Below are 25993 nucleotides of genomic sequence, written 5' to 3'. Positions count from 1 at the left end.
TTTAATACCCAGTCAGGCCCAAGAAAGTTCTGATCTGAGTCTAAGTAGTTGGAGTAATCCATTCCATTATGGTCTGGGTTTTGCTCTCAAGTGGTTGAACCTGGCCTCCACCTACAAGGTTGCCCAGGTACAAAACCTTGCTCTGCCCTATCTGGCACTTAGTTACCTTGATAGTGAGGCCTACTTTCTGCAGAGCCTCCAGAACATTATTCAGGTGGACCAGGTGGTCTTCCTGGATGGAGCTAAAGACAGCTACATCATCTAGATATGCTGCACTATAGGCTTCCAGGCCTGTGAGAACTGTGTTCACAAACCTTTGGAATATGGCAGGTGCACTCTTCAAGCCAAAGGGCATTATAATAAATTGATAATGCCCACTAGGGGTAGAAAATGCTGTGTTTGGTTTGGCACCCTCAGCTAGTCTGATTTGCCAGTAGCCAGCAGTCAGGTCAAATGTGCTTAGAAACTTGGTTGAGGCCAAACTATCAATAAGCTCATCTACCCTAGGAATTAGGTGAACATCAGTCCTAGTGAGTGCATTGAGGCCCCTGTAGTCTACACAAAACCTCATCTCTCTTTTTCCACCCTTGGTGTGAGGTTTAGGTACTAGGACTACTGGGCTAGCGCAAGGGCTATCGGAGGGCTCAATTACTCCTAATTCCAGAATCTTTTGGACCTCTGTCCTGATGCAATTTCTGACATTATCAGGCTGCCCGTAAATTTTATTCTTAACAGGTAGACTCTCACCTGTGTCCACTTCATGGGTACATTAGGTAGTTTGACTGGGCATCAGAGAAAACATATGCCTGAATTGATTGATGACCTTCCTGCAATCGATCTGCTGTTGATCAGAGAGGCTGCCTGTCAAGGCCACTCCATATACTGATCAATCATCAGGGTTCTGTGAGAAGAGATCAGGGAGAGGGTCACTCTCTTCCTCCTGTCCCTCATCAGTTGCCATGAGCAAGCCCATGTCAGCCCTGTCAACAAAAGGTTTTAGCCTGTTCACATGCAGTCCCCTATGGGGACTTCTGGTAGGGCCAAAGTCCACCAGGTAGACTACCTCACCCTTTTGTTCAAGTATAGTGAGGGGTCCACTCCATTTGTCCTGGAGAGCTGCTAGGGCCTCAGGCTCCAACAACCGCACCTTCTGACCTGGCTGGTCAACAGTCAGGACAGCCTTTTGGTCATGCGAAGCTTTTTGCAATTCGTGGCTGCCCTCTAGAAGTTTGCTTGCCTTCTTCTTGTGTACAGCCATGCGGGAGCGCAGACCAAGTACATAGTCCACTACTTCCTGTTTGGGAGGTTTGAGAGGTAACTCCCATCCCTCCTTAACCAGAACTAGGGTCTCCTAACTGGATACCCAAACAGAAGTTCAAAAGGGCTATAGTCGACCCCTTCTGAAGGACCTTGCTGTAAGCAAAGAGAAGGCAGGGTAGAAGGACATCCAATTTTCACCAAAGCTTTTCTGGAAGGCCCATGATCATACCCTTTAGGGTCTTGTTGAATCTTTCAACTAACCCCTTGCATTGAGAATGGTAGGGTGTGGTGAATTTGTAATTAACTCCACACTATTTCCACATTGCAGTTATATAACTTGACATGAGGTTTGTACCTCTGCCAGTTAAGACCTCCTTAGGGAAGCCCACTCTGTAAAAAAGTCCTAAGAGGGCCCTTGCCACCACAGGAGCACTAGTGGTCCTAAGGGGAATAGCTTCTGGGTATCTAGAGGCATGGTCCACCACTACTGGAATACAGTTGTGCCCAGATGCTTTAGGAGGGTTCATGCGACCCATTATATGAATCCCAACCCTCTCAAAGGGAACCCCAACCATTGGTAGTGGAATTATGGGGCCTTTGTGATGTCACCTGACTTGCCACTGGCTTGGCAAGTGGCGCAGGAGTAACAAAACTCCTGTGTGTCCTCAGACATATGGGGCCAGTAAAAGTGAGGGACAAGCCTGTCCCTAGTCTTGGTTTGCCCTAAGTATCCTGCCAGGAGAATGTCATGTGCAAGGGTGAGTAGGAAACCTCTAAACTTCTGGGGTATAACCAACCTCCTGGTGGTACCCGGCTTGGAGTCTCTACCCTCTGAGTAAATACGTCTATCATCGCAGTAGATCCTATGGGACGCACTGACGCACTGGCATTCCCAGCAGCCTCAGCAGCAGCCTGCTATCTGAGGGGCTCAGGAGAGGGACAGGTTTGCTGCTTCAAACTTAAATCTGCTCTGGAAGGGCCTCCTGCCCCAAAAATTCAACCTGATCTGGCTCAAGTTTATCCGTTCCTTCACAGAGGCTAAGATCATCTCCATCAAGAGACTGATCCCCACTCTGAGTCTGGGGGGAAGGCCCAGCCTTTCCCCTCCTGCTCCTTCTCTTGGAAGGCACCTGGTCCATTGTACGAGGATCCAAGGCCTGTTCAGTGGAAAGATGTTTGGCTTGTGACTTGCAGAGTCGTGAACTCTACTTCAGACCATCCTGAAGTTTCCAAATCATTGCCCAACAAACAATCTACAGGTAGGTCTGAAGATACCACAACCTTTTTAGGTCCACTTACCCCTCCCCAGCTGAGATTCACAACTGCCAATGAATGGTCAGTCCTTACATAGTTAGTACTAGTAACTTGGTACATTTGTCCAAGTATGAACCGGTCAGGAGACACATTTTTCTCTGTCACCATTGTGACACTGGCCCCTGTGTCCCTGTAGTTCATAGCCTTTTTTCCACTAATTAAAGGCTATTGCCTGTACTTGCCCAGACTACTGGGACTGACAAGTAAGGTGGCAAGATCTATGCCACCATCACAGACTAAAACTGCCTGATCTGGAGTCCTGACTAACCCATCTCAGAACCCAAGGTTGAGCCTACTAATCCCTTGGTTGCAGTACTACCACTTGTACTGGAGCTAGGGGGTGTAGTTGCCTTAGGGACAGTGGTAGTAGTCGTTTCCTTGGCCTTTGGTCAATCAGTATCCTTTGTCCAATGAGTCTTTACCTTTCAGATATAGCACCAAGGATTCTTTTTGCCTTTCTTGGCGGATTGTGTCCCCCCCCCCCGATGCAGGTTTTTGGGGCCCTTGAGAAGACTCTTTCTTATCCCGACACTTATCCTGTGATTCTTCTGGTCACCACCACTGTTCTGATTTATCTGCTTCACTTTGGTTCTGACCCATTTATCGTCCTTCTTTTCCAATTCTTGGGGAGAAGTCAGATGTGAGTCCAACAGGTATTGATGCAAAAGATGGTTCTGACAAATATTAAGGATCTGCTTCCCATAATCAAACTGTATAATCCGTGGTAGTCAAGCACTTTGCTGCCATGAAACCTTAATGGCACTATACACAAAATCTACCCTGTCCTGAGTCTGTGTCTTCTGAGTGTCTCTGAACTTAATGCGATATTGTTCAGTGGTTAAGCCAAACCCACCAATGAGAGCACTGTTCAAAACTGAATAATTATCAGCATCTTCTTCTCTAACAGTGAGGAACTTATCTCTACCTTTGTCAGCAAAGGTGAGCCACAAGATAGCTGCCCACTGAGACTTCATTGCTAATAGTTGAACCATACCTGCCCCTTCTCTGCTGCTTCTCGCCTGCATTTTAATTTTTTTATCATTTACGGGGTCTTTTTTAGCTGTTGTGTGTTAACTTCACTTCCTGCATCCCGTTACGGCCTTGCACTGCGCTGATTGGCAGTCTCCAACCAATCAGGAGCTAGACCGGGAGGAGCCTGTTGTGCCCCATGTCTACTTTATGCCGGCCTTAGCTCGGATGCGCAGACTTCAATGCTAATAGTTGACACTTACCTGCCACTTCTCTGCTGCTTCTTGCCTGCATTTGAATGATTTTATCATTTACGGGGTCTAATAATATTTTAGCTGTTGTGTGTTAACCTCACTTCCCGCTTCCCGTTACGGCCAGGTACAGCACAGATTGGCGGTCTCCAACCAATCAGGAGCTAGACTGGGAGTAGCCAGTTGTGCTCCCCAGCAACTTTAAGCCGGCCATAGCGCGGACGCGCCGCTGACGCTCCACCGGTGCGCCAAAGGCAAGCCCGTCTGCGCTTGCCCGCGCCTGGGTGACGCCTGACGCAAGACATGCTGCTGGTCTGTACCCCCAAAGACAGCCCTATTCATGGGACGACCTGGTCTCCATCAGAACCATTGTATCTGTAACCTCTAACCCTTCTCCCCGTCCACTTTTAAATTTCTCAGTCTAAACTGTTGCTCGCTCATAAAACACTTTGCTGAGGTCTATGATTTAATCCAGGATGAGGTACCTGATATCCTCTTCCTAACCGAAACATGCCTCACTAAAGATACGGAGGCTGAGCCAGCATTGACTCGGTTTGCTCTGACTCCCATTGAAGTCTATGGGAGCCTGTATACCGTACGCATACACAGGCTCCCATAGCAAAAAGGGGTGGGTGGGGAAAAGCGTACATCTTGTGGTGCCACACTGTGCATGCTGGGATTGGGGGGTACCCATGGGCACTCCCCATGACAGATTTGGAGGGCCCCGGGTTAATGGGGGCCTGCTATGCCCATCGAAGTCCGATTCCAATAGCTGTTTCATCTCGCTTAGACCGAGTCGATGCAGCTGTCCGAATCGTGCATCATACTCGCTTAGTCGGAATCAGGCTCCATTGCGCCGCACGATTCAGCTACAAATGAGTCATACGGACAGGATCTGGTTCGAGAACCATTCGGTCGATGCGTACCCGATCTTTGCATCGTACTTGGTTTTCTGGATCTGTGTACAATTTGGTCAGAAACTAGGGTTATGAATCGAATCCGGGAAAGCCAAGCTGATTCAGAGGCCTTCCTACATCGGAATCGGGCCCGAAGTGTGGTGTGGTTTTTAACCTACCTAACCTAGTGGGAACTAAACTCTCTGAGGTTAGAGAAAGAATGTGCTATACCCATGACTTACCCAACCCTAAGTTCAGTAGAACTTACTGATTCTAAGCTTGTATTATATGTGCCTAGAATTAGTGTTGGGTTTTCAATTAATCAACATAAAGATTTATCTGGTAAAAAAATGCAGGCTTGAATCCCAGCTTCTCACATATAAATGTGTTTTCTAACTACACACATAACTGCCAAATTAATTAAAATGAGGCTATAACAACCAATGAAATAAAAGCATAAACAACAAAAACCAATAGAAACATTCAACTAATTAAAACAAGTATAAAAGAAGCCAATTAATTAACAAAACATTACCTCACAACCTGCAAAGATTGGAGAAGGACAAAACGCTGCTGAATTGCTGCCACAACTGAAGACCTTCAGAACTTTTACACTTAAACAACCTGATGCAAAGTAAGTGCACCTAATATTTCTAAGCAATACTCTAACTAAACTTAAAAGCAGTAAAACATGCCAAATAAAATAAATAAATGTATGCCCATTTGTTTACACTTTTCTACAGATTTAAACACCTTAAATTAACAAATCTGACCAAAAAGAAATACAACAGAGAAAACAAACTGGGCATATTACTGAAACAAGAAAATAAACTATTAATCTATAAAACAAAATAAGTATGACTGCTAATTAATTTTAAAATGTAGCTAAATAATCTTAAATGCTAAATGCCCTAACAAATGAAACAAATAAATGGTTTCTGACTTTTTTCCTCTTTTCTACAGCCCTCACCAACTGCAAATATTCAAACTACAATAAATAAACAGAAGTATCCACCTAAAATAGTGAGTATTATTTCAAATAAACGTAAAAAGAAAAGCAACTCAATACTAAGTATCCTTAACTAAACTCAACTTTAATAACATTTCACTCAGAACATTAAAGCAGGAAAAAACAACAGAGGACTTAAAAGAAAATGAAGAAAATACAAACACAACATATATGTAAGTGTTTTAAGTAATAAAAATGTAATAGCCATTATGTTTATTAATTTATGCTTATATATAGCTCAGAAAATGACAGAAGTGGCTAAATTCATATCCTCTCAAAAAGGGAAACTTTTGCTCTGTTCCACAGGCCACACTTACAGCCAGGAATGAACATTATCTAAGCATATTCATTGGAAATGTACCAAATACTACTCTAATTCCTGCAATGGGAGGGCAACAACCAGGGAAACCACAGTGATAAATGTAAAAGAACATAACCACCCCCCAACGTCACTGAAATAGAAGTCAGAGACATTTTAGAAAACATTAATAGATATCTTAACCAATGTCCCAGAGCACGTAACTGGTCAGTTGCCTTTCATCCCAATACTAAAATGCCAAATAGCACAAAACAAAAAATCCATCTCCCAAACACCACCAGCCCCAAAAAGATTTAGAGAAGCAGAATCCTACCTGAATTCCCAATTACACACAAAAAAGAAAAGTTCCTCCTTTATGACAACAAAAGTCATGAAAAAAGAATGATTGTCTTTGCCACACCTGCTAAAGTACAAAAACTGGTACAATGCGAAACCTGGATGGAACATTTAAAATATGTCCTAAACCACAACAACAATATTGCTTTTATATACGCATTACTATCTAATACAAAATGTATGACTTACATAGAGCTCCTAACACAAATTAAAGAACAAACTAATGATTACTACCCCCAAAAAATTGTAATCGACTTTGAGCATGCAAAGATAAAAGCAATTTTAAAAATGTGTCCCCACACAGCAATACAAGGATGCTACTGTCACTTTAACCAAAGTATATGACGCAATCTACACAAGTCTACCTTAAGTGTAGAATATGCAGCAAATAGTAATTTTGCATATCAAGTAAAAAAAAATTATTAGCCCTAGCCTACATCCTCATCGCTGAAGTAGCAAACCACTACAACCTACTAATAGAAAGTCCTTTCTACCAAGCAAATGAAACAAAAATTAACTCCCCTAATGGACTATTTCAAAGACTGATGGGTAGGAAAACTATCAAACAGTCAATTGGGGGTTTACATAGCACGGATACTCACCCAGGAGGGTCTCAAGGTGCTGAGGGGGGGTGCTGATTTGCTTGGGCACAGGAGTTCAGTCGAACAGCCAGGTCTTGAGATCCTTCCTGAATTGGGTCATTAACAGGGATTGCCTGAGGTGGGGAGGCAGGCTGTTCCAGGTCTTGGTGGTGAGGTGGGAGAAGGATCTTCCTCTGGTTTTGGGCTTGTGGATCCATGGGACAGTTGCAAGGGTCAGTTGGGTGAAGCAAAGGTGTCTGGCGGGTAAGTGGCATGAGAGGCAGTGGTTCAGATATGCTGATCCTGCATCGTAGAGAGCTTTGTAGGCACGTGTGAGGAGCTTGAAGGTGATTTTTATGTTGCCTGGATGCCAGTGTAGTTCTCAAAGGTATGCAGTAATGAGGCTGCGGTGGGGGATTTTGAGGACCAGTCTGGCTGTGGCGTTTTGAAAGTTCTGTAGTTTCCTGAGGAGTTTCTGGGTGATGCCGGTTTAGAATGTGCTGCCGTAGTCGAGTCTGCTGGTAATGAGTGCATGGGTGACCGTCTTTCTGGATTCTGTGGGGAGTGTGTGGAAGCAAGATGAGGATACAGTGTTGATCAGGAAATTCATTGTGAGAGAGGAGTCCATTATGATCCCGAGGTTATGTGCATGGTTCATGGGGGTTTTGGGGGTTCCCAGTGTGGTAGGCAACCAGGAGTCATCCCAGGCTGAGGGGGTGGGTCCCAGGATGAGTGCAATCTCGGTGCTGTGGTTGCTTCGGAAGCCGGATTGGGAGATGTCCAGGATGTGGTTCCCTTCAATGAACTCAGAGAGTTGGGCATTGATGGCCTTATCAACTACCTTAGCTGGGAAGAGATGCTGGAAAATGGGCCGGAAGTTCTTGAGGTCTGTTGGGTCAGCTGATGGGTTGATCTCAGAGTGTCTCCAGTCATCATGGAAGGTGGCAGTCTTGATGGAGGAGTTTATGGTCCAGCAAAGCTCGGAGCGATGGAGGTGGCTGCACTATGGAAGATGTGATTTTGGCAAAGGTCCATTGGGGCTCCGGAGTGGATGCTCTCAATGTTCCTGAGTGAGCCATCTCTGGTGAGTGGAGTTAAGTTGAGCAGGATCTGCAGGCTAAGATTGAAATCGCTAGCAATAAGGGCAAGGAGATCTTTAGCATAGTGAAGTCGTTCACCTCCCCGAAGGCGGCAGCTTAGGAGTCTCCTCACTCAGCTGAATGGACCAGCCAGGTGGCCCTATCCCTCCACAATACAATTATCATGATCCAACAGTCTTTTTCTTTGGATACAGGGGAGGTCCTGACCCCACATCAGATACTGGGCAGAGAATCTGGTCCCCAGCAACCTCCAGCACTATTATAATTCCCGGCTGTGCAACTTGACAAATCTCTTACATATCTCAAGGGACTTAAGTCTGGGTCTCCGGTCGATGCATGTCCTGCTAAATAGTTAGCATTTTTAGCCCCCACTATAAAACTCACTGTGACTAAGGTGATAAACATATCCCTCTCCACCGGCATTGTGCCGTCCATTTGGAAGCAGGCAAAAATTCTGCCGCTCGTAAAGACTGTCCTTGGACCCGAATGTTCCTGCAAACCAAAGGCCTATCTCCCTCCTCCTGGCTCTCTCTAAGGTACTCTAGGATTATACAGAAATTCACAATCTACTGCATATAACTCAATCTGGCTTTAGGGCCAATTACAGCACTGAGATAGCTCTGTTGGAAGTGATGGAGCACTTTAAAGAACAGCTTAACTGTGGGGGCAGAGCTATCCTCATATTACTTGACATGTCGGCAGCGTTCAAAATGGTCCCACATGAGAGACTTCTCGATAGACTGAGGAACATAGGCATTGGGGGTGCTGCACTAGCTTGGATAACATCCTTCCTGGAGAATAGAAACTAGGAAATATGGATGCCCTTTTGAGTCCCGCATGCCCTGTGTGAAAGTAGGAGTCCCTCAGGGCTCCATCCTTAGCCAGACTCTTTTTGGCACTAAGATAATCGTATGTGGTGATGATACGCAGCTGATCTTTACCTGCGACAGGGGTTCAGAGTTTGATGGGGATGGAATCAGATCTTGTCTCACAAAGGTGTTTAATTGGCTCAAGGCAAACCAGCCTAAATTAAACCCTGACCAATCAGAGATTGTCTTTTTTGGCCTGCCTTCCATGAGCAAATGGGGCATTGGTGGCCTGTGGAGTTATCCCCCCTCTCAGCCCAAACCACTTTAAAAAAACCGTGGCATCAATATCAATAGTGCCCTGTCTATGAGATGCCATGTCAAGGCATTGCTGAGTACTTGTTTTTATCAAGCTTCGCATGTTAAAAAATTTACTCTGGATCCCAGATTTTGTGTGGGCATATAAAATTAAATTTTATCTCCTACGATTCGAGGGCCCGTTTTATGTAGTGCTCTGTGAGCGTAGCACAGGAGTTTGAACTTAGCCCTTTGGCAAATGGGCAGCCAGTGTAATTCTTTCAGACTTTCAGATGCTGAGCTGTACTTGCTTTTGTTGCAGATCAATCTAGCAGCAGTATTCTGGACCACCTGTAATCGGTAGAAAAGGTAGACAGACATGCCCACATAGAGCGCGTTCCCATAATCTAGTCTGCTAGAAAGTATTGACTGAGTAATTCATTTTCTACAGTTTAAGGGAATCCATTAAAAGAGTAAACACAATAGTTTCAACAGAGCAAAGCTCTTTCCACATAGTGCTCAAATTTGGTCTTGCATTGTTAGAGCATTATTGATGAGAATTCCCAATTTCTTTGCCACTCGCTTGGGTTCTGGGGCAGCCCCCAGTGCCTGGGGCCACCAGGTGTTGTCCTAGATTAAGTGTGCTCCACCAAAAAGTGAGATCTCAGACTTTTCTGCGCTTAGTTTCAGGCTGTGTTCCATCACCCAAGTTGCTGTTTCTGTTAGACAGTTGATTAGGTAGTGTTTGGTATTTTCATGCCTGTCTTCAAAGGCAATTAGCAGCGTAAGAGCAACTATTGAAACCCCATTTCCTACTGCTCTCCGCCAGGGAGGAGACATAGATGTTAAAAAGAGTGGGGCTCAAAGAGGGCCCCTGTGGTACTCCATGCTTGATGGTTCGTGAGCTTGAAGAGTGGTGGCCCATTTGGATTTTTTGTCTTCTATTGGATAAAAAAGAGGTGAACCGCTGAAGGGCTTTTGAATATATTCCTTTTTTGTACAGAATATGTAGCAGGTGGTCATGGGAAACAGTATTGAAAGCCGCTGTTAGCTCCAGAAGGATCAGTGCGGCGGCTTTCCCTTGATCTATCAAGGTCCTGATGTTATCTGATACTGCAAGTAGAGTCGGTTCTGTTTTGCTATTAGCTCTAAAGACGGTCTGGGAAGGCTCTAGTAATTCATTAGTTTCAAGGAAGTTTACCAATTGCTTGTTCACCAGTTTTTTCAACACCTTGGACAGGTGAGGTAATTGAGAGGTCGGCTGGTAGCTAGCAGGGTTGTAAAGTTCTAGACCAGCTTTTGTAAATAATGGCAATACTATGGTTTCTTTCCATGTGTCCGGGAAGGATGCTGAGTCTAGAGATTTATTAAAAATGCGAGTGACATGTGGGCTTAGGACAGAGGCAAGTTTTGAGATAATAAGCTGAGGTCGAATGGAGATCCTGCTTTAGCCTCCATCAGAGCTTTTGTAACTTCTTCTTCTGAAAGGGGCCGGTGGCCTAAATCAGCCTGTGCTTTGGGGTGTGGTGCTGATGTCTTGCTATCTGATTTATTGACAGTGAATTGTCTATTGAGGGAGGAGTACATTTTAGTGACTTTATCAAAGAGGAAGTTGTGATTATCTCGCATTTATCAACAGAAGGGGTCATAGTGTGGGTCATACCAGCTGGTTTAAAGAGTTATTTCACTATTTTATATAGTTCTTTAGAAGTGTTACAATTGTCTTCAATTCTTTTTGCATAATAGAGATTTTTTGCGCTTTGAAGAGCATTATGATAGATTTTTAAATCCTCTTTGTAGAGCAATCTATCATTGTTTTTTTTTGATAGTCTAAACTTGTGTTCTAGGGTTTTACATCTCCTTTTTTGTAATTTTAGCTCTAAAGAATACCATTTCTCAGATGGCATTTCCCTGCTAGATTTATTTACTACTCTAGGGGCACACAGGTCCAATGCATTAATGATGTCATTATGCAAACGTCCAGCCTCAGCCTGGGCAGAGAGTGTTTTCTCAATATTTTGGTCACACGCCAGAAAATGAGACGCAAACAACTCAGGGGTAATAAGGCTCCATGGTCTTTTTGTTGTATTCTGGGGTATCAATTCATTTGTTCCTTTTTTTTTTTTTTTTTTGTCCTCATTTGCCCAGGTTGACAAAAGATGATAACCTGTGCTCTGGGGTCTCCCTTGATACCACCCTCTGGGCCTCGACTTGGGCCGTTTGACTGGCGCTCTCGTTGGGACCTGGGTCTGCGGCGGCCATGGCATAGTCGAATCCGCAGGGTGAGTTGTCCCCTGCCGGCCTGCTCCTACCCTGCCTGTGCTGTACGGAGTAACCCAACGGATTTGCCCTTTCCTTTCTGACTCCCGGTGACTGAGACCCGCCACCATCTTGGCCTACGGCTGGGACAGTCAGTCTGTAGCTCCTGGAGCAGGGCAGCTCCTCGCCAGGCATGGCAAGGTAGGTCACCAACCAAGCTGATCTCCCTGACTCTATAGTCTTCTTGGCCCAGGCTCCCGTTTATATCCCGGCTCATCTGTGACACAGCTACCTGCTGACTCCCTGCTACTCTTGGCAGTCCGGAGACAGTCGCTGCTGTCTTCTACCTCGACCCTATACGCTGCCCAAGGCATGGGGCAGCTCAGGATTTTCTTTTTTCCCCCTGTGCTGCTCTACATCGAAGCTGAGGCCGAGGATCACTCAGTGACTAGCAAGATGCGGCCCGACCCTCAGCTTCTCATAAGAGGCCGCTTTTGGTCTATGCTCTCAAGCATGATCCTACCCCTCACCACGAAACGAGGTCGTCAGCACTCACAACACCGAATGGTCATATTCCGAATGGACACCTGGAACATCCCTGCGACACTCCACTCCCTGTGTTCCCTCTGCCCCACACATGTCGAGACTCTGAGCCCCCAGCCCCTTCCAGTGTTTATTCCCTGGGTCACAAAGACAGCACTGTGCCCACCGATGACCCCGCCCACTACTGCCACCACGCTGGTATAACTATGCTTCCTTGAGCCCCCAGCCCCCGGGCGTGCTTCCGGCCGCTACCGAGAGGTGCTGTGGGGCCCTGGGCATCTGCATTGAGACTATGGTGCCCACGATCACTCCCGCCTTCGGCTACTGAGGGAATCACAGATCTTGCATCTCTGACGCCGAGAGCTGTCTACTCTTGCTCCAAGGATCAGATATTATTGGCCACATCCTCGAAATTACCCTCTACTCGCTGAGGTTGGGGTAAGTGCACCATGAAGGGCTTCTGGTCCCCTTCTCCTTACATTATTGAAATCTCTAAAATGGCCACCCCGCCTCTCTGGAATATCTGGGTCGAGTGCATGACCCTGTCTTCTATTAAGGATTCCTCACTCTCTCTAAAATGGCCACCCCCTGCGCTCATCTTGATTAACTGGTAGATTGTTTGACCCCACTACCACTATTCAAGTACCCTCTCTCCAAAATGGCCGCCACATGCTCATTAGTGCTATAGCTGACCTGACTCATGACCCCAGCACCACACTATCCGGAACACTGTAATGGGACCTAGCACATGACCACCATCCAGCATAGACCTGATCTCTCCACTAGGAGGCTCCCGGATATTAAGGGCTGTAAATGGCCAACCCCGCTCCTCACTATAATAACTGGGTCGATTGCTTGAACTGATAGCACCATGAAGACACGACCCCGTGTGGATCACTCTGTGGACTCCTGCTCAATCCTACCTCGTTTACTAAGCTCTCTCCTCCACGACCACCCTTACGCAGTATAGACTACAGACTTAAAAAGTCCAACCAACCTCTCCAAAAATGTGACTAAAACTCTGAAACACAGACTGCTTAAAGCCAACCCAGAAACCCTTATCTCTGACCCCTATCTCTGTCCAAAAATAGGTACTATTATGAGTGACCTGATCTTCTACACTAAAAGAAGAGCTCAGTGGAGATTGACGTTCCCCTCCCTACTCAGAATCACCTCGGCCACAAAATTCCCTCACGGTCTGCGACTTTTGGCTACAAAGTCTCCCACTTTTAGAGCAAATACAACTATATCCATCTGCAACAATGGGACTATACTAACTCAGGCCACCGATCGCAACCTGAACATCTTTGATGATAGATTTGCCCTCTTTAAAAAATCTTTGGTCACTAGCGAATCCCCTATTCAATCTAGGTATGGACTTCCCCTTACCCCGTCTCTGGAGGTCCCTGATCCACCGTTAATGGACCACAACCTGAGTAATGCCTCTCCTACCCTGATCAACACACACAGGAGCACAGCTGCTCCATCCCCAAGCTCCCCTAACTCACACACTGTGCCACGACCTGAGCAGACTTTTTCCAGTAACCACGGAGCATTTGTTATCTCTAGCTCCATCCACCTCTCCGACACCTACACCACCCTCTCTCCCACTAGCCCTTGCCTATATAACTCCCTCACTCGACAGCGGGTTTCCAACAGGAACTCTTGCAACCCACCATCCCCTAACCTCCCTTCCATCACCCACTTGCCTTGCGTACCCGTGCATCGGAAATGGAACTCTCCACTAACGGATTTCCCCCTTCCCTCCTGTTCACCTTCCCTGGTCTCCCCTCTGCCTTCCCCACTGAACAAGCCTCCGCCTCCCCTCCACGTGACCCATTATCCACACTCAGATCCTTCTTCTAAGTTCAAGAAAATAAACCAGGAACTTCTAACTCTCAAAACTGTCATCCAAAAACTCCTTAAGTCCACTGAAGAGCTAGCCCTTGATCTCTCTTACAACATGTCCACACTTGAGATCCCACATCTTTCTTCCAACTTGACATCACATGAGATCCCGCATATGATCCAGCCGAAAACCCCTGCTCAGATTTGGAATACCACTCCCTACCCTAACGCCCCATCTAGACCTGCTAGATCCAATAATCCATTTTCAGAACTTGCTATTCTCTCCTCCCTCTTGAGTACACCTCTCCTCATTCGGCCATCTCAGTCCCTGCTAGATCCTCACAAACAACCCCACTAAATGCCCCTAGTGCGACATTCCCTAAACCTGGTAATGTGGAACCTATCCAAGCATCACACCCAGCCCTCATAGAGCCCCCAGACTCAACATCTCCTTCAAAACTGCGACATTCCCGGAAAGCTGGAAGCATGCCGAAATCAAATCAACGCCCTCCTCAAGAAACCCAAGGCGGACCCCAAGGACCTCAAGAACTTCCGGCCCATCTCCCTGCTCCCGTTCCCGGCGAAGGTCATCGAGAAAATCGTCAACCTGCAACTGACCTGTCACCTCGAAGAAAACAACATCCTGGAGCCGTCCCAATCCGGATTCAGATGAAACCACAGCACAGAGACAGCCCTCATCGCCGCCACAGACAACATCAGGTGCCAACTAGACAACGGGGAAACATCAGCCCTCATCCTCCTGGACCTTTCGGCCGCCTTCGACACGGTCTGCCATCACACACTAAAGACTCGCCTCCAGGAAGCCGGAATCCAAGAGAAGGCCCTCGACTGGACCACATCCTTCCTTTCCGGCAGATCCCAGAGCGTCCGCCTCCCGCCCTTCCGATCCGAAGCCCCCTGGGCTCCTCCCTCAGCCCGACGCTGTTCAACATCTACATGGCCCCCCTCACACAAGTGGCCCGACACCACAACCTCACCATCATCTCCTACGCCGACGACACTCAGCTCATCCTCTCCCTCACCAAGGACCCGCACTACGCCAAATCCAACATCCACGACGGAATAAAGGCCATCGCCGACTGGATGAGGAGCAGCCGTCTGAAATTGAACTCGGACAAGATTGAGATCCTCATCCTCGGACCCACCCCCTCAGCCTGGGATGCCTCCTGGTGGCCGACCACCCTGGGGACAGCACCAACGCCGACCGACCATGCTGCAGCGCGGAATGCAAAATCCCTCTCTAAGTCACAGATCATAGATCGCACAGACACACTCAATCACTACATTCGCTGGTGGGGCCCATAACACCAACATTCAATTCTCTATTAATCTGTTCTCCTAGGGAGGTGATTTATTCCATTCGCTGTAATGAAAGGAAATACCCTTCTCTATTCAATAAGGCCTAAACTTTACCTTTTGGTATTCCTCTCATAAATAGGCCATGGATCAACTAGCTGCTGGTGGAAGTGATTTTCCAAACCTATAACTTATTTACATTAATAAATTGTTCTCATAATAAACAACCCAACACAGTTCTTGTAATAATAATCATATTTTATCTAAATATTCGCAAAAGAGTTCATTTGTTAAATCAAGCAGCTGACCATCATATTTACCTATTCTGGCTAAAAGTCGTTTTCTAAGTCAGAATCTTGGTCATCAGTTCAATCTGTCAGAGTCTCTGGAAACAGCTGTCCTGCAGTGTCACCGTCCTTTCCGTCAGCATAACGTCAGGAAATTCAAGAATGTGCTCAAAGAAGATGGGTGGAACCTCTCTATTCTATGGCCTTTTATAGTAAAATTACATTCCAAAAAGTAACGGGTATTGTTTAGAAAGTCTCTGATTGGTTGATGAAATCCGTACCAGCACTTTCTCATAGGGAAAATGTTTCTTTACATATAGTTCAAATTAGTGAATAGAAATGTATCTTCTTTTGTTTCTTTTCGGGCATCTGGCTGGCATCCCAGAGTGTCCTTGAAGGGCACGGTCAGGTTAGGGTCGTGTAAAGGCCACTGTAGCTAGCGGCAACGCATGCACACTTCACCCAAGCCTTGTTCAGCGTTGGCAGACGGGTTCAGCGCAAATACCAGCCATCTTTAGGTAGGCCATAATGGACAACTTAAGCAAAGAGACACAAAAACGTAATCAATACATAGAAATGACTAATAAAATGCTATCCCCACGCTGATACCCATATGTGTGTGTATTTATCTAGCAGAAGCAACACTCATTGCGGGTTGTACTCACATTAATTGAGCACAAATTACAAATACATCACGGTAGCAACATATAACATGTAATATTCTGTTTATCTATGATTAATATGCGTACACTGTTTAGTTCACGTATTAATTAGGCCATGCAAAAGCAATTCCCACATGTATTCTTTATGTTAGTAAGATTGGTTAAACTCCACAGCAAACCAGATAATACGGTTATTATTAGTTAATTAATCTTATTAATCTAAACATGCAAAATGGAGAGGGTATACAAAAATGTAATTAAAAACCCTGCTCCAGCAACCACGCACGCAACCTAGGATTTATCCTCAACTCCACCCTCTCCATGTCCAAACAAGTAAACGCCGTATCCTCCTCCTGCTACAACACCCTCCGCACACTTCGCAAAATCTACAAATGGTTCCCGACCGAGACAAGAAGAACGGTAACACAGGCCCTCGTAAGCAGCAGGCTGGACTACGGCAACGCACTCTACGCCGGAATCCCAGCCAAACACCTGCGCCGACTCCAGCGCATCCAAAACGCCTCCGCCCAACTGATCGTCAACGTACCTGGCCGCTGCCACATCACCCCCCACCTGTGAGACTTCCACTGGCTCCCCGTCGAAAAGAGGATCACTTTCAAACTCCTCACCCATGCACACAAAGCACTCCACAATGCCGGACCAGCATACCTGAACAGCAGACTCAACTTCCACACACCCTCCCGCCAGCTCTGCTCCGCCAGCCTCGCCCTCGCCACCGTGCCCCGCATTCAACGTACTACCTCTGGCGGCAGATCCTTCTCCTTCCTCGCCGCCAAAACCTGGAACACCCTACCTACCCACCTACGTCAGACGGAAGACCTACTCACCTTCAGAAAACACCTCAAGACCTGGCTTTTCGAGCAGTAACGGCACCCCCCCCCCCCTCCCAGCGCCTTGAGACCCTCACGGGTAAGAAGCGCGCTTTACAAATCCTCTAATTGATTGATTGATTGATTGAATGCCAACTCCATAAACATTAATAAACTCATGCAGATCCCCACTACACAGCCCACTCTCACAGACACCATGCACAAAGCACATCTGAAATGCATGTTACTTAACTGCAGATCAGCGGTGAAACATGCCACAGACCTTGCTGATCTCATCCTTGCCCAAGAACTGGACCTCCTTATCCTCACAGAAACATGGCTCAGTGACTCCTCTGGCCCTATCCTTGACCTATTGGTCCCCCCAAATTCACAACATTATCAGACTCAACCGAGTTAAGAAAACAGGAGGTGGCATAGCCTGTATATTCTGCAACTCTCTAACAACAAAACAGTCCCCCTCAGCTAATCTCTCATCCTGTGAATACCCATGCATAGATATCACTAGCACACACAGACGCCTATGCAGCCTTCACATCTTCTCCCACCCCCAAGTGATAACCTCCATCTAATTGAACAAATCATGGAAACCATCTCCTCCAACCTGGGCTGACACTGTCCTCAGACACTGGATCTAATCATCTCCAACCCCAACTCCATTCATCTCGAATCCATTCTACCCTGTGACTGGTCTGACCGTCATTATATCAACTTCCTGATACTTGAAAGCTGGAACCACAAAAGTGCCCAACCACTAAAACTAAAACACTGGAAAAGATCGATCCATAACATAAGCATTAATGAGCTCTAGAGCGCTGCAATTTCTCCCTTCTGACGCCTGCAAACATGAACAATGTTCACGACCTCACTGAACATTATAACAACGCATGCTATCTGCCTTGAATGATACGGCCCCCCTTCAACTTTAAAGAATTCCCATAAAAGTCTCCAAACCTTGGTTCAATGACAGACTAAATGCGGACAGACACAGCCTAAGACCAGCTGAATGCAATTGGAGATCCACTCCCTCCACGGAGTTTCTAAAAACTCTAAGACTCAAAAGGAGTAGATACAACAAACACATTAGAATGATGAAAGCCAACTTCTTCAAATAGCAACTTGACAAAGCCAAAAATTGCCCAAAACGACTTTTTGAGCTCATTAAATCACAATCCAACAACACCTCTACCCAATCTCAGCACCTCTCTCACCGGCAACCAAACTGCGAAGCGGTTGCAGAATTCTTCCTTGTAAAGACAAATAAAATTGAATCAGATCTTAGGTCTGCTGCACTCAATCTCTATCCCTCCCTTGACTCCTCTGTCTCCACACCCTCGCCCTCACCTCATGGTCTCTCCCTCAAAAACAATGCCTCATAGAGTCAATTCACTCAATGAATTTACCATCCTTAATATTCTCTCAACCCTTATACCCTCTAATCACTTCAATGACCCCTTCCACCCCAACTTCTTCATAGAAATGATAGGTTCACTAGCACCGCTCTGGTCCAAGATCATCAACGCCGTACTTCTTCAAGGTGAGATCCCGGACTGCCTGTAGGCCGGCCTAGTGCTCCTAGTCTCAAAAAGCCCTCGACTGACCCTGCTGACCTGAACAACTACCGACCTATCACAAACATACCCACCCTGGCAAAACTTCTGCAGAAATGTGTTCAGTAACAACTACGCAAACATATTCAGCAATTCCAGCTTCTCGCCCTATTCCAATCACTTTGCAGTCACTTTACTTGACCAAAATGAAGCCTGTCTTTTAATTCTGCTCGATCTCTCATTTGCTTTCGACACGGTCAAACATGACAATCTACTCTACCTCTTAGAATCAAGGATGGGGCTCTCAGGCACGGTCCTTAAATGGTCTTCCTCTTTCCTCAACAACAGAGCACAAAGAGTCAAATGCAACTAGTCTTTATCCAACCCTAGTCCCTGCACACTTGGTTTCTCCCAAGGTTCCTCACTCTCCCCCACACTCTTTAACCTTTTCCTTGAGCCATTGACTGTAATTTATAAAGCCTCCAACATCCAATATCACATGAATGCGGATGACACTCAACTCTACATGAAAATCTCTTCCCCCCGATTACATCAAATCTCTCAACGGAACCCTCCTCAAAGCCCTAAACTGGCTAACCTCTAACCATCCCAAATTAAATGCCCTCAAGACAGAATTCCTCCTCATTGCACCCGTTAGGCAAACCACCACTGTGGTGAAATATCTGTGTAACCTCACCGCACTCAACAGCTCACCACACATCATTATCTCCACTAAATCACTGGGAGTTGTGCTAGACATAAACCTAAACATGCAAGACCACATCAGATCATCGACCAAAGGATCTAACTTCCAACTTTGCATCCTAAGAAAACTCAAACCCTACCTTCCCCAAGATGACCTTAAATCAGCGGTGCAAGCCCTTGTCATCTATAGACTACAATACGGCAGTGCTACTCAATGCGGACTGTCGAAACTCAGTTTAGCCCCTATCAGAGCATCTCTGAATGCTGCTACTAGACTCATCACGGGTTCTAAGAAGACCAACCACATCTCGCTGGAAATGAAATCGCTCAATTGGCTTCCCGTTGAGGCAAGGATACAACTAAAGATCGCTTGTATGACCCATAGGGCACTACACTTCAACACCCCACTCTACCGAACAAACAAGCTGGAACTTTCTGGTGGCTCCAAGTCCACAAGGAGAACTAGCACACTGCTGCTCAAGCCAAAGAAATTTTGGAACCTTAAAACCTACCATCGAACATTCTCTGGCATCGCCCTGAGAATCTGGAACTCCCTTCCAGTGGATACAAGACTGATTCCCTCTACACTTGCCTTCAAAAGGGAAGGTAAAGCTCTACTAATGAACAAATCGTTGAACTCGATTCTTTGCTCTTCTTGTTTTTTTCCACGAAATTCGAGCACCTTTTGAGGCCCAAATAAAGCTGGTAGTTTTTTACTGAACTCTTCTGAGCTATTCTTCCTTAAAAGCCATGGGCATATTCTGAAATAAGAAAGTCAAACTTAGGGAGAATTGACATTTTTACAAGATTGACTCTACCATAAATTGTCAAAGGGTGATAAGACCAACTAAGTAGAAATTTCTCCACTTCCTTGCTGATCTTCTGAAAGTTCTTTTCGGGGATTTGTTCTTTTTTCTGGACAATTTTGATACCTAGGTATCTCATTTCCTCTTTAACACACTTCAGTTGTGAGTTGATGTTCCAAGTCATTATGATCGTTTTGCTCTCATCAATCTCACATCCTGAGATCCGCCCAAATTGTGATGTCAGCTCATACACTACCGGTAATGCTGTGGTGAGCTCTGAGGTATATACCACTCAGTCATCATCGTATAGTCCTACTTTTTTCTCCTAGCACCGAAATTTAAAAGGGAGCATACTGTCATGTTTTCGTATCTTCTCCGCTAGGGGTTCAATGTATAAATTGATAAGGAGGGGAGATAACAGACACACTTGCCTCGTCCCCCGATATATATTAAAAACTCTTGAGATATTTCCATTTACTAATACTTTAGCTGTTTTTATACAATAATTCTATTGCCCTACAAACATTCTCCCCTAAATTGGATAGCCTTAAGATTTTTTGCAGGTAAAGCTAGTTTACCCGGTCAAAGGCCTTGGTCGCATCAACTGTGATAGCTGCCAGTGGTATTTTATATGTAGATGCTGGTGGTATTTGTTCCTCTGGATATGAGTAGGAGGGCAAGTGAGACACTATATCTAGTTGGACTGTGGCTCAAGGATAAGGAGGTGGTATGGTGACTCAGTCCCTATATACCTAAGTCCTATGGTCCCAAGCATAGTTCTGTTCCTGAGCAGAATCCCTGCAACAAGACTTACTGCAAAACACACAAGTAATTTTTTTTAATACTGCCTGATCGCTACACCAGATTTACTTCTGACTTTGTAGTTGTTAAGTTGTTTTCGATTTAACTAAATTCAAATTTAGGCTTATATACTAATTTTAAGGTTGTTCTGGTGTCACACTACATGAGCCAAATGCACTTTTATTTAACGAAGGCAAATGCTTGTCTCAGGCTACAAAGAGTAAGCATAGTATTCCTCACAGAAACCTTTAAACCTGAGCCCATACCGTAAGATGTTCTTCCAGTGAATGCATAAGGCCTGCAAGAGCACTCAGAATACAAGTATTGACCCCCATAAACAGTCAACAGTTGAATAGCTGGGATAAACATAATTCTCGGATAAGAACAACATGAAATTAAATTGTTGTGAGAGCATGTTGTGAACAAATCTCTGGAAGTTTCTTGGAAACATTGTTAGCCGCTTAACACAGCTTACTATTTTTGGTAACAAACTAAATCCAAGCAATCGCCAACAGCATGCTGCCCAATTAATTACTTTCTGATTGTTCACTGCAAATGAATTACTCCCCCACAGTCAGTCTCCAGTGACCTGATCCAGAGTTTAAAGACTCACTCACTGCCTATCTATCATTAGCCCATCTCCTCTGGCTATTCCATCATACATATCAGCTTCCATACCTTTGTCGTCCATCATTCATCATTTAGCCTGTACTGTAAGTAAAGTTACAGCTGCTAAGCTCTGCATCGTTGCACTACTGCACAGACGCTACTTGTCTGTCTGCAGTCTGCACAAAGTTGTAAGTCAGTGAAACGGAGACATCTTCATCCATATTAATGTTATGAGATTGAGAGTAGTTTGTGTCATCATTCAGCCCCGTTACTGTAAGTAAAGTCACAGCTGAGGTCTGCATCAGTGCATTCACCTAGCAAACCTATACATTTTTTAAAGCTAGACACGAAGGGGAATCCAAGATGGGGTGACTTGTGTGCCTCCTACCAGGTTCTGTTATCCAGAATCCCTTGCAAACCTCAAACTTAGTTTATAAAAAAATATATTTTCCTCACATTTCTGTGGTGCAAAGTTCTGGGATCTGCGTGGATCCACAAAATTCCACCCACCCCATATTCCTCAAAGTCTTCCAAGAAAAATGGTACCTCGCTTGTGTGGGTAAGCCTAGTGCCCGCAACAGGAAATTACCCAATTTCCCGCTCCTAAAACGGTTAACATTCTTATATTTACATATAAAATAATTGTAAAATGATACATTTTATTCCATTTTTTTTAAAACTACTCCCCACCCTTACCCCGCATAAACCCAACATCCTGCTACAAAAAAATGTATTTTACAAAAAATTATATTATTATTAATATTATAATTAACATACAACACCAGCAATTACTAAAAAAATGATTAAAATAAAATAAAGAACACTTACAACATATTAAATACCATTTCTAAAAAAAATCGATATTCTATACAACTATAATTTTAACATTAATATTTTTAATGTAGATATTTCAAACTAAATCTATTTTCTCTATTCTTGACATCAATATTACTTACCTCAATATTATGCTATAACAATATTCTTGGCAGTTCGGGCTGGACGTTTCCCATGAGGCACAGGGTCAAGACTGATTTGCATATGGCCAGGTCTTAACTGGGGTGGTATGGTGAGCAAAAGAATGATGGATTTAACCCAGATCTCTTGACTGGGGGTGAATGTTTTGATTTGTTCTGCATTCCATCCATCAATTGTGTGACTTTTGCTATCACGATATTCTTGACACAAAGTGAACGTCACTTGATATTCTGTCTCAACACTCTGGGTACCCTCTTCAGAACATCTCTGGACCTGTAGAAGACAAAAGAAGAAAGACACCTGTTGAAATCAGGACTTCAGAAAGTGGTCTGTACCCACTGTAACCCCAAGGGCTTGGCCTGTTCTCACTTGTTTCCAGGACTGATGAGTGATCTTCAAGGGCTACTTGGCTAACCTCCTGTTATCCTTGAGGAGCAAAAAATGCTGCATGGAGGCCAAGTTTCTGCTAAATCCAGCTGACCAGTATCAACTGGATTTGCCCTGTTCCTTGCTGGTGGCTACTAGTAGATTGAGTGCTAACCCCTCAAGTGGTATCCAAAACTTCCTGGACCCTAGGCTGGCAAAGATTGGACGTGCCCCCCATCACGATCTACAAAGCTGAACAGTTGAAAACATTTTCAAACAATTATAAAAGGAACCAGAGCCAATTATGGACGGACTCAGCTTGCTGGTTTGCTCCACTGAACGAAGCTTAACTTCTGCAAATGATGTGAAGTACACAGTTAGAAATCTTCACCAGCAGAAGGCACCAAAAATATCCAGCCTTTGAGTGACCTTCCTTTGGCGTGGATTTTGAATTTCTGCGGCTCTTAGCCCTCCTGCCAAAAGCAAATGGCTTCACCGCAACTGTGTATGATCACTATCTGACTTCATGAACCCCGTTTTGCTCATAGCCTGCTGCCTTCTCCTGCTGAGATTTTTTGCCTTCCATTCCTTAGACTGAATTAGAAAGTTACATTGTCTACTGGACTGCTCTGTTCCCTGTATCCGAAATACGCTCCGTCCCTGTTGGACGTAAATATTGACTTGGACCCGGTCTTGCACAACCAAATATCTACGGGTGGTGCTTTACATTTTTTGGCACCAGAAACAAATAAAATATTACCAAATTGTATCTACAGTTTCCTACATCATATGTTTGTCAATTTTGTGTCTATTTGCTCATTAACATGTTCTCTATTTTCATAAACTGGACTGGGATTTTTACTGTGGTGTGTTTTCAACTCTTTCTGTGCTGTTAATACACAGTTCTCCAAATTTAAGCGTGCCTGCTCTCTGCTACATCTACCGGGGGTTGAGCTCAGGTTTAAATTGAGCCTAAATTGACCTATTGTGTTAATATTACTAGGTGTAGACCTACAGCCCTAATCGACTTTACAATATTTGACCTCCACAAGAACCAATGAAGACCTTTCAGCAGTGGTTTCAAAATAGTGTGTTTCTGAAATTCTAGACATATTCATCCTGCTAGTTTCTACAGTCTTTGTTCCTATTCTGAATTCTTTGTGAAGCCAAGTCGAGATAGTAGTGAGGTGGCCCAGGTTGGACGTGCCCAGAGATCTCTTGATAACTCATTGTTGACGTGAAAGAGAGGAAGTTTGTTTCTGAACAAGGAAAACAGCAGAGTGACACATTTGATCACAGGATAACTGGAGATAGGTTGGGGCTCTGTAATGATCACTTTTGCGCCATGTAAAGTGGCACATGCGTGATGGAAGGCTTTGAGTCAGATTTATGAAGCCATGCAAAGCTGCCCTGGGTCACTTTGAGAGGCCTCATAAATCATGAGTACGGTGATGCGGCACAAATTGTTGTGTTGCGTTACTCTGCGGCCGGGAGGCGTTCTATGGGAGTTGTGGTGAAAATTCCCACGCAACACCTATAGACTTTGACACTTCCCCAAATTTAGAAAACCATGTAAACCTGGGGAAGTGGCAAGTCCAATTCCGTACGCCTCCAGAGGTGAGGCGTAACGAGAAGTATGTTCATTTCTGCTCGTATTTTCTTCATGTGTGCTTCATGGTGCAGTGCACATAGAAAGAGGAAAACGCTTTGTAGGATTGTTTTTGCGCAGGAAATGTGCCTCTTTCTGCACAAAAACAACCCTGCATGCCATGCAGGCTCCCTTGCACCATGGTGTATGGGTGCCAGGCTGATGAAATGGCGCCAGTGCAGGGAGAAAGGACAGGAATGCACAGTATTGCAAAAATACAGTACATTCCTGCCTTTCACTCTGAAGTAGGGCAGCACAGAAAGGCACCTTACTATGCTGCCCAATGCCAAAATCCCATACATGAGGCCCTTTGTCTTCAAGGACATGACTGAGGACAATTCCAGATCCCATTGTCATCTCACTGGTGGTCTTTAAGGACACACGTCCTTCAAAAGCATCTCTTTAATTTGAACTGCAGCAAAGAAGTAAGAGAGTTGGACAGATGGGTTTGCAGATGGACATACTGAAGGGATTGTGGAGAGATGAAAGGATGGATGACAGAAAGAAGCTGTTGGGCTTAGACTAGGGAAGAGGGATTAGACAGGAGGAGCTGAGAGCTGGACAGACTGACTGATGTACATTAACCTTATCTTTTCTTTTCCTCCTCAGAATCTCTGTTCCTGGATCCGAACACAGCTGATCCTTCACTCAACATCTCCGCAGATGGGAAGCGAGTCACGCGCCTCACTAGTTCAAATCATATTACCAAGAGTGATGAGACATATGTGCGTGTGGGTTGTGCCAGAGGAACTGTGGGCTTCACCTCTGGGAAGCATTACTGGGAGCTGACGGTGCCCCCTCAACCTGAATTTTACAGATTTTGGCAGATAGGGGTGGCCACGGAGTCTGCTACTATAAATGAAGACACTGACCTAATGGAGCCTGAGAATGGCTTCTGGGTTTTGGAGAGCATGTTATACCTTTCCTCGATTCACACCTTGCCTTATACCCTTTCGAGCAGCCTGCCATTCGTAAGTCCCATTGGAGTTTACCTGGACTTCGAGGGGGGTCTGGTGTCCTTCTTCAATGCTGAGACCCAGGAGCACCTCTTCACCTACACAGACACCTTCACAGAGAAGGTCTTCCCTCTTGTTTGTAACTACGATTCTTCAACTATTGAGCTGAATTAAATTGTAGAGGGGCAGGCCTGTCAATGTATATCTTTGATCATTCTTATAATTCACTTCCTTAGCAGAAGAAAAGCTGAAAATCATGTTCCAAACTGGTTGATGTATTTCAAGGCAGCAGTTTCCATTTGTAAAGACACAGGATTTTGAATTTGAATAGCTCATGTTTGCTGGTACCTGCTGGAAGTGCATGAAACAATGTATAAAATTAACATATTTTTTTCAGCCACTTGAATCTTTAAAATAAATAATGTGCCCGTTTACAGGGCTTGCAGGTCTGTTCACATTACTCGCGCCTCACCACCAGTATTCTCAGGCCTCTCACTTTCAGTCCTACAGATCTCTTCATTTTATGCTCAACACTAAAATTTAAGGTGGTAGAACAGTGACCTGGGTCAAACACCTGCTGCATAGTCGGGTCTCTAACCTGCAGGACATAGTGGCTTCCGCGATTTGTACTTGTAGAAACTTCCATTTAGTTGAGAGATGGAATCTCATGTTGGC

General features: G+C 45.1%; 1 protein-coding gene across 1 annotated transcript in view; it reads left to right on the top strand.

Moving 5' to 3' along the window:
* Nucleotides 1–25763, top strand: part of LOC146859531 (CD5 antigen-like) — a 628425-nt gene extending 602662 nt beyond the window's left edge. Inside the window, exon 6 of the mRNA XM_085650238.1 lies at nucleotides 24972–25763. Within this exon, the coding sequence (XP_085506364.1) occupies nucleotides 24972–25492 (521 nt within the window). The 3' untranslated portion in view covers nucleotides 25493–25763. The remainder of the gene's footprint in view (nucleotides 1–24971) is intronic.
* Nucleotides 25764–25993: the final 230 nt, after the last annotated feature.

This window comes from Triturus cristatus, chromosome 3_2 (assembly GCF_964204655.1).
Source record: "Triturus cristatus chromosome 3_2, aTriCri1.1, whole genome shotgun sequence".
Classification (NCBI taxonomy): Eukaryota; Metazoa; Chordata; class Amphibia; order Caudata; family Salamandridae; genus Triturus; species Triturus cristatus.
Note: the sequence above shows the minus strand (reverse complement) of the source record. Positions and strands in the feature narration are given on the sequence as shown.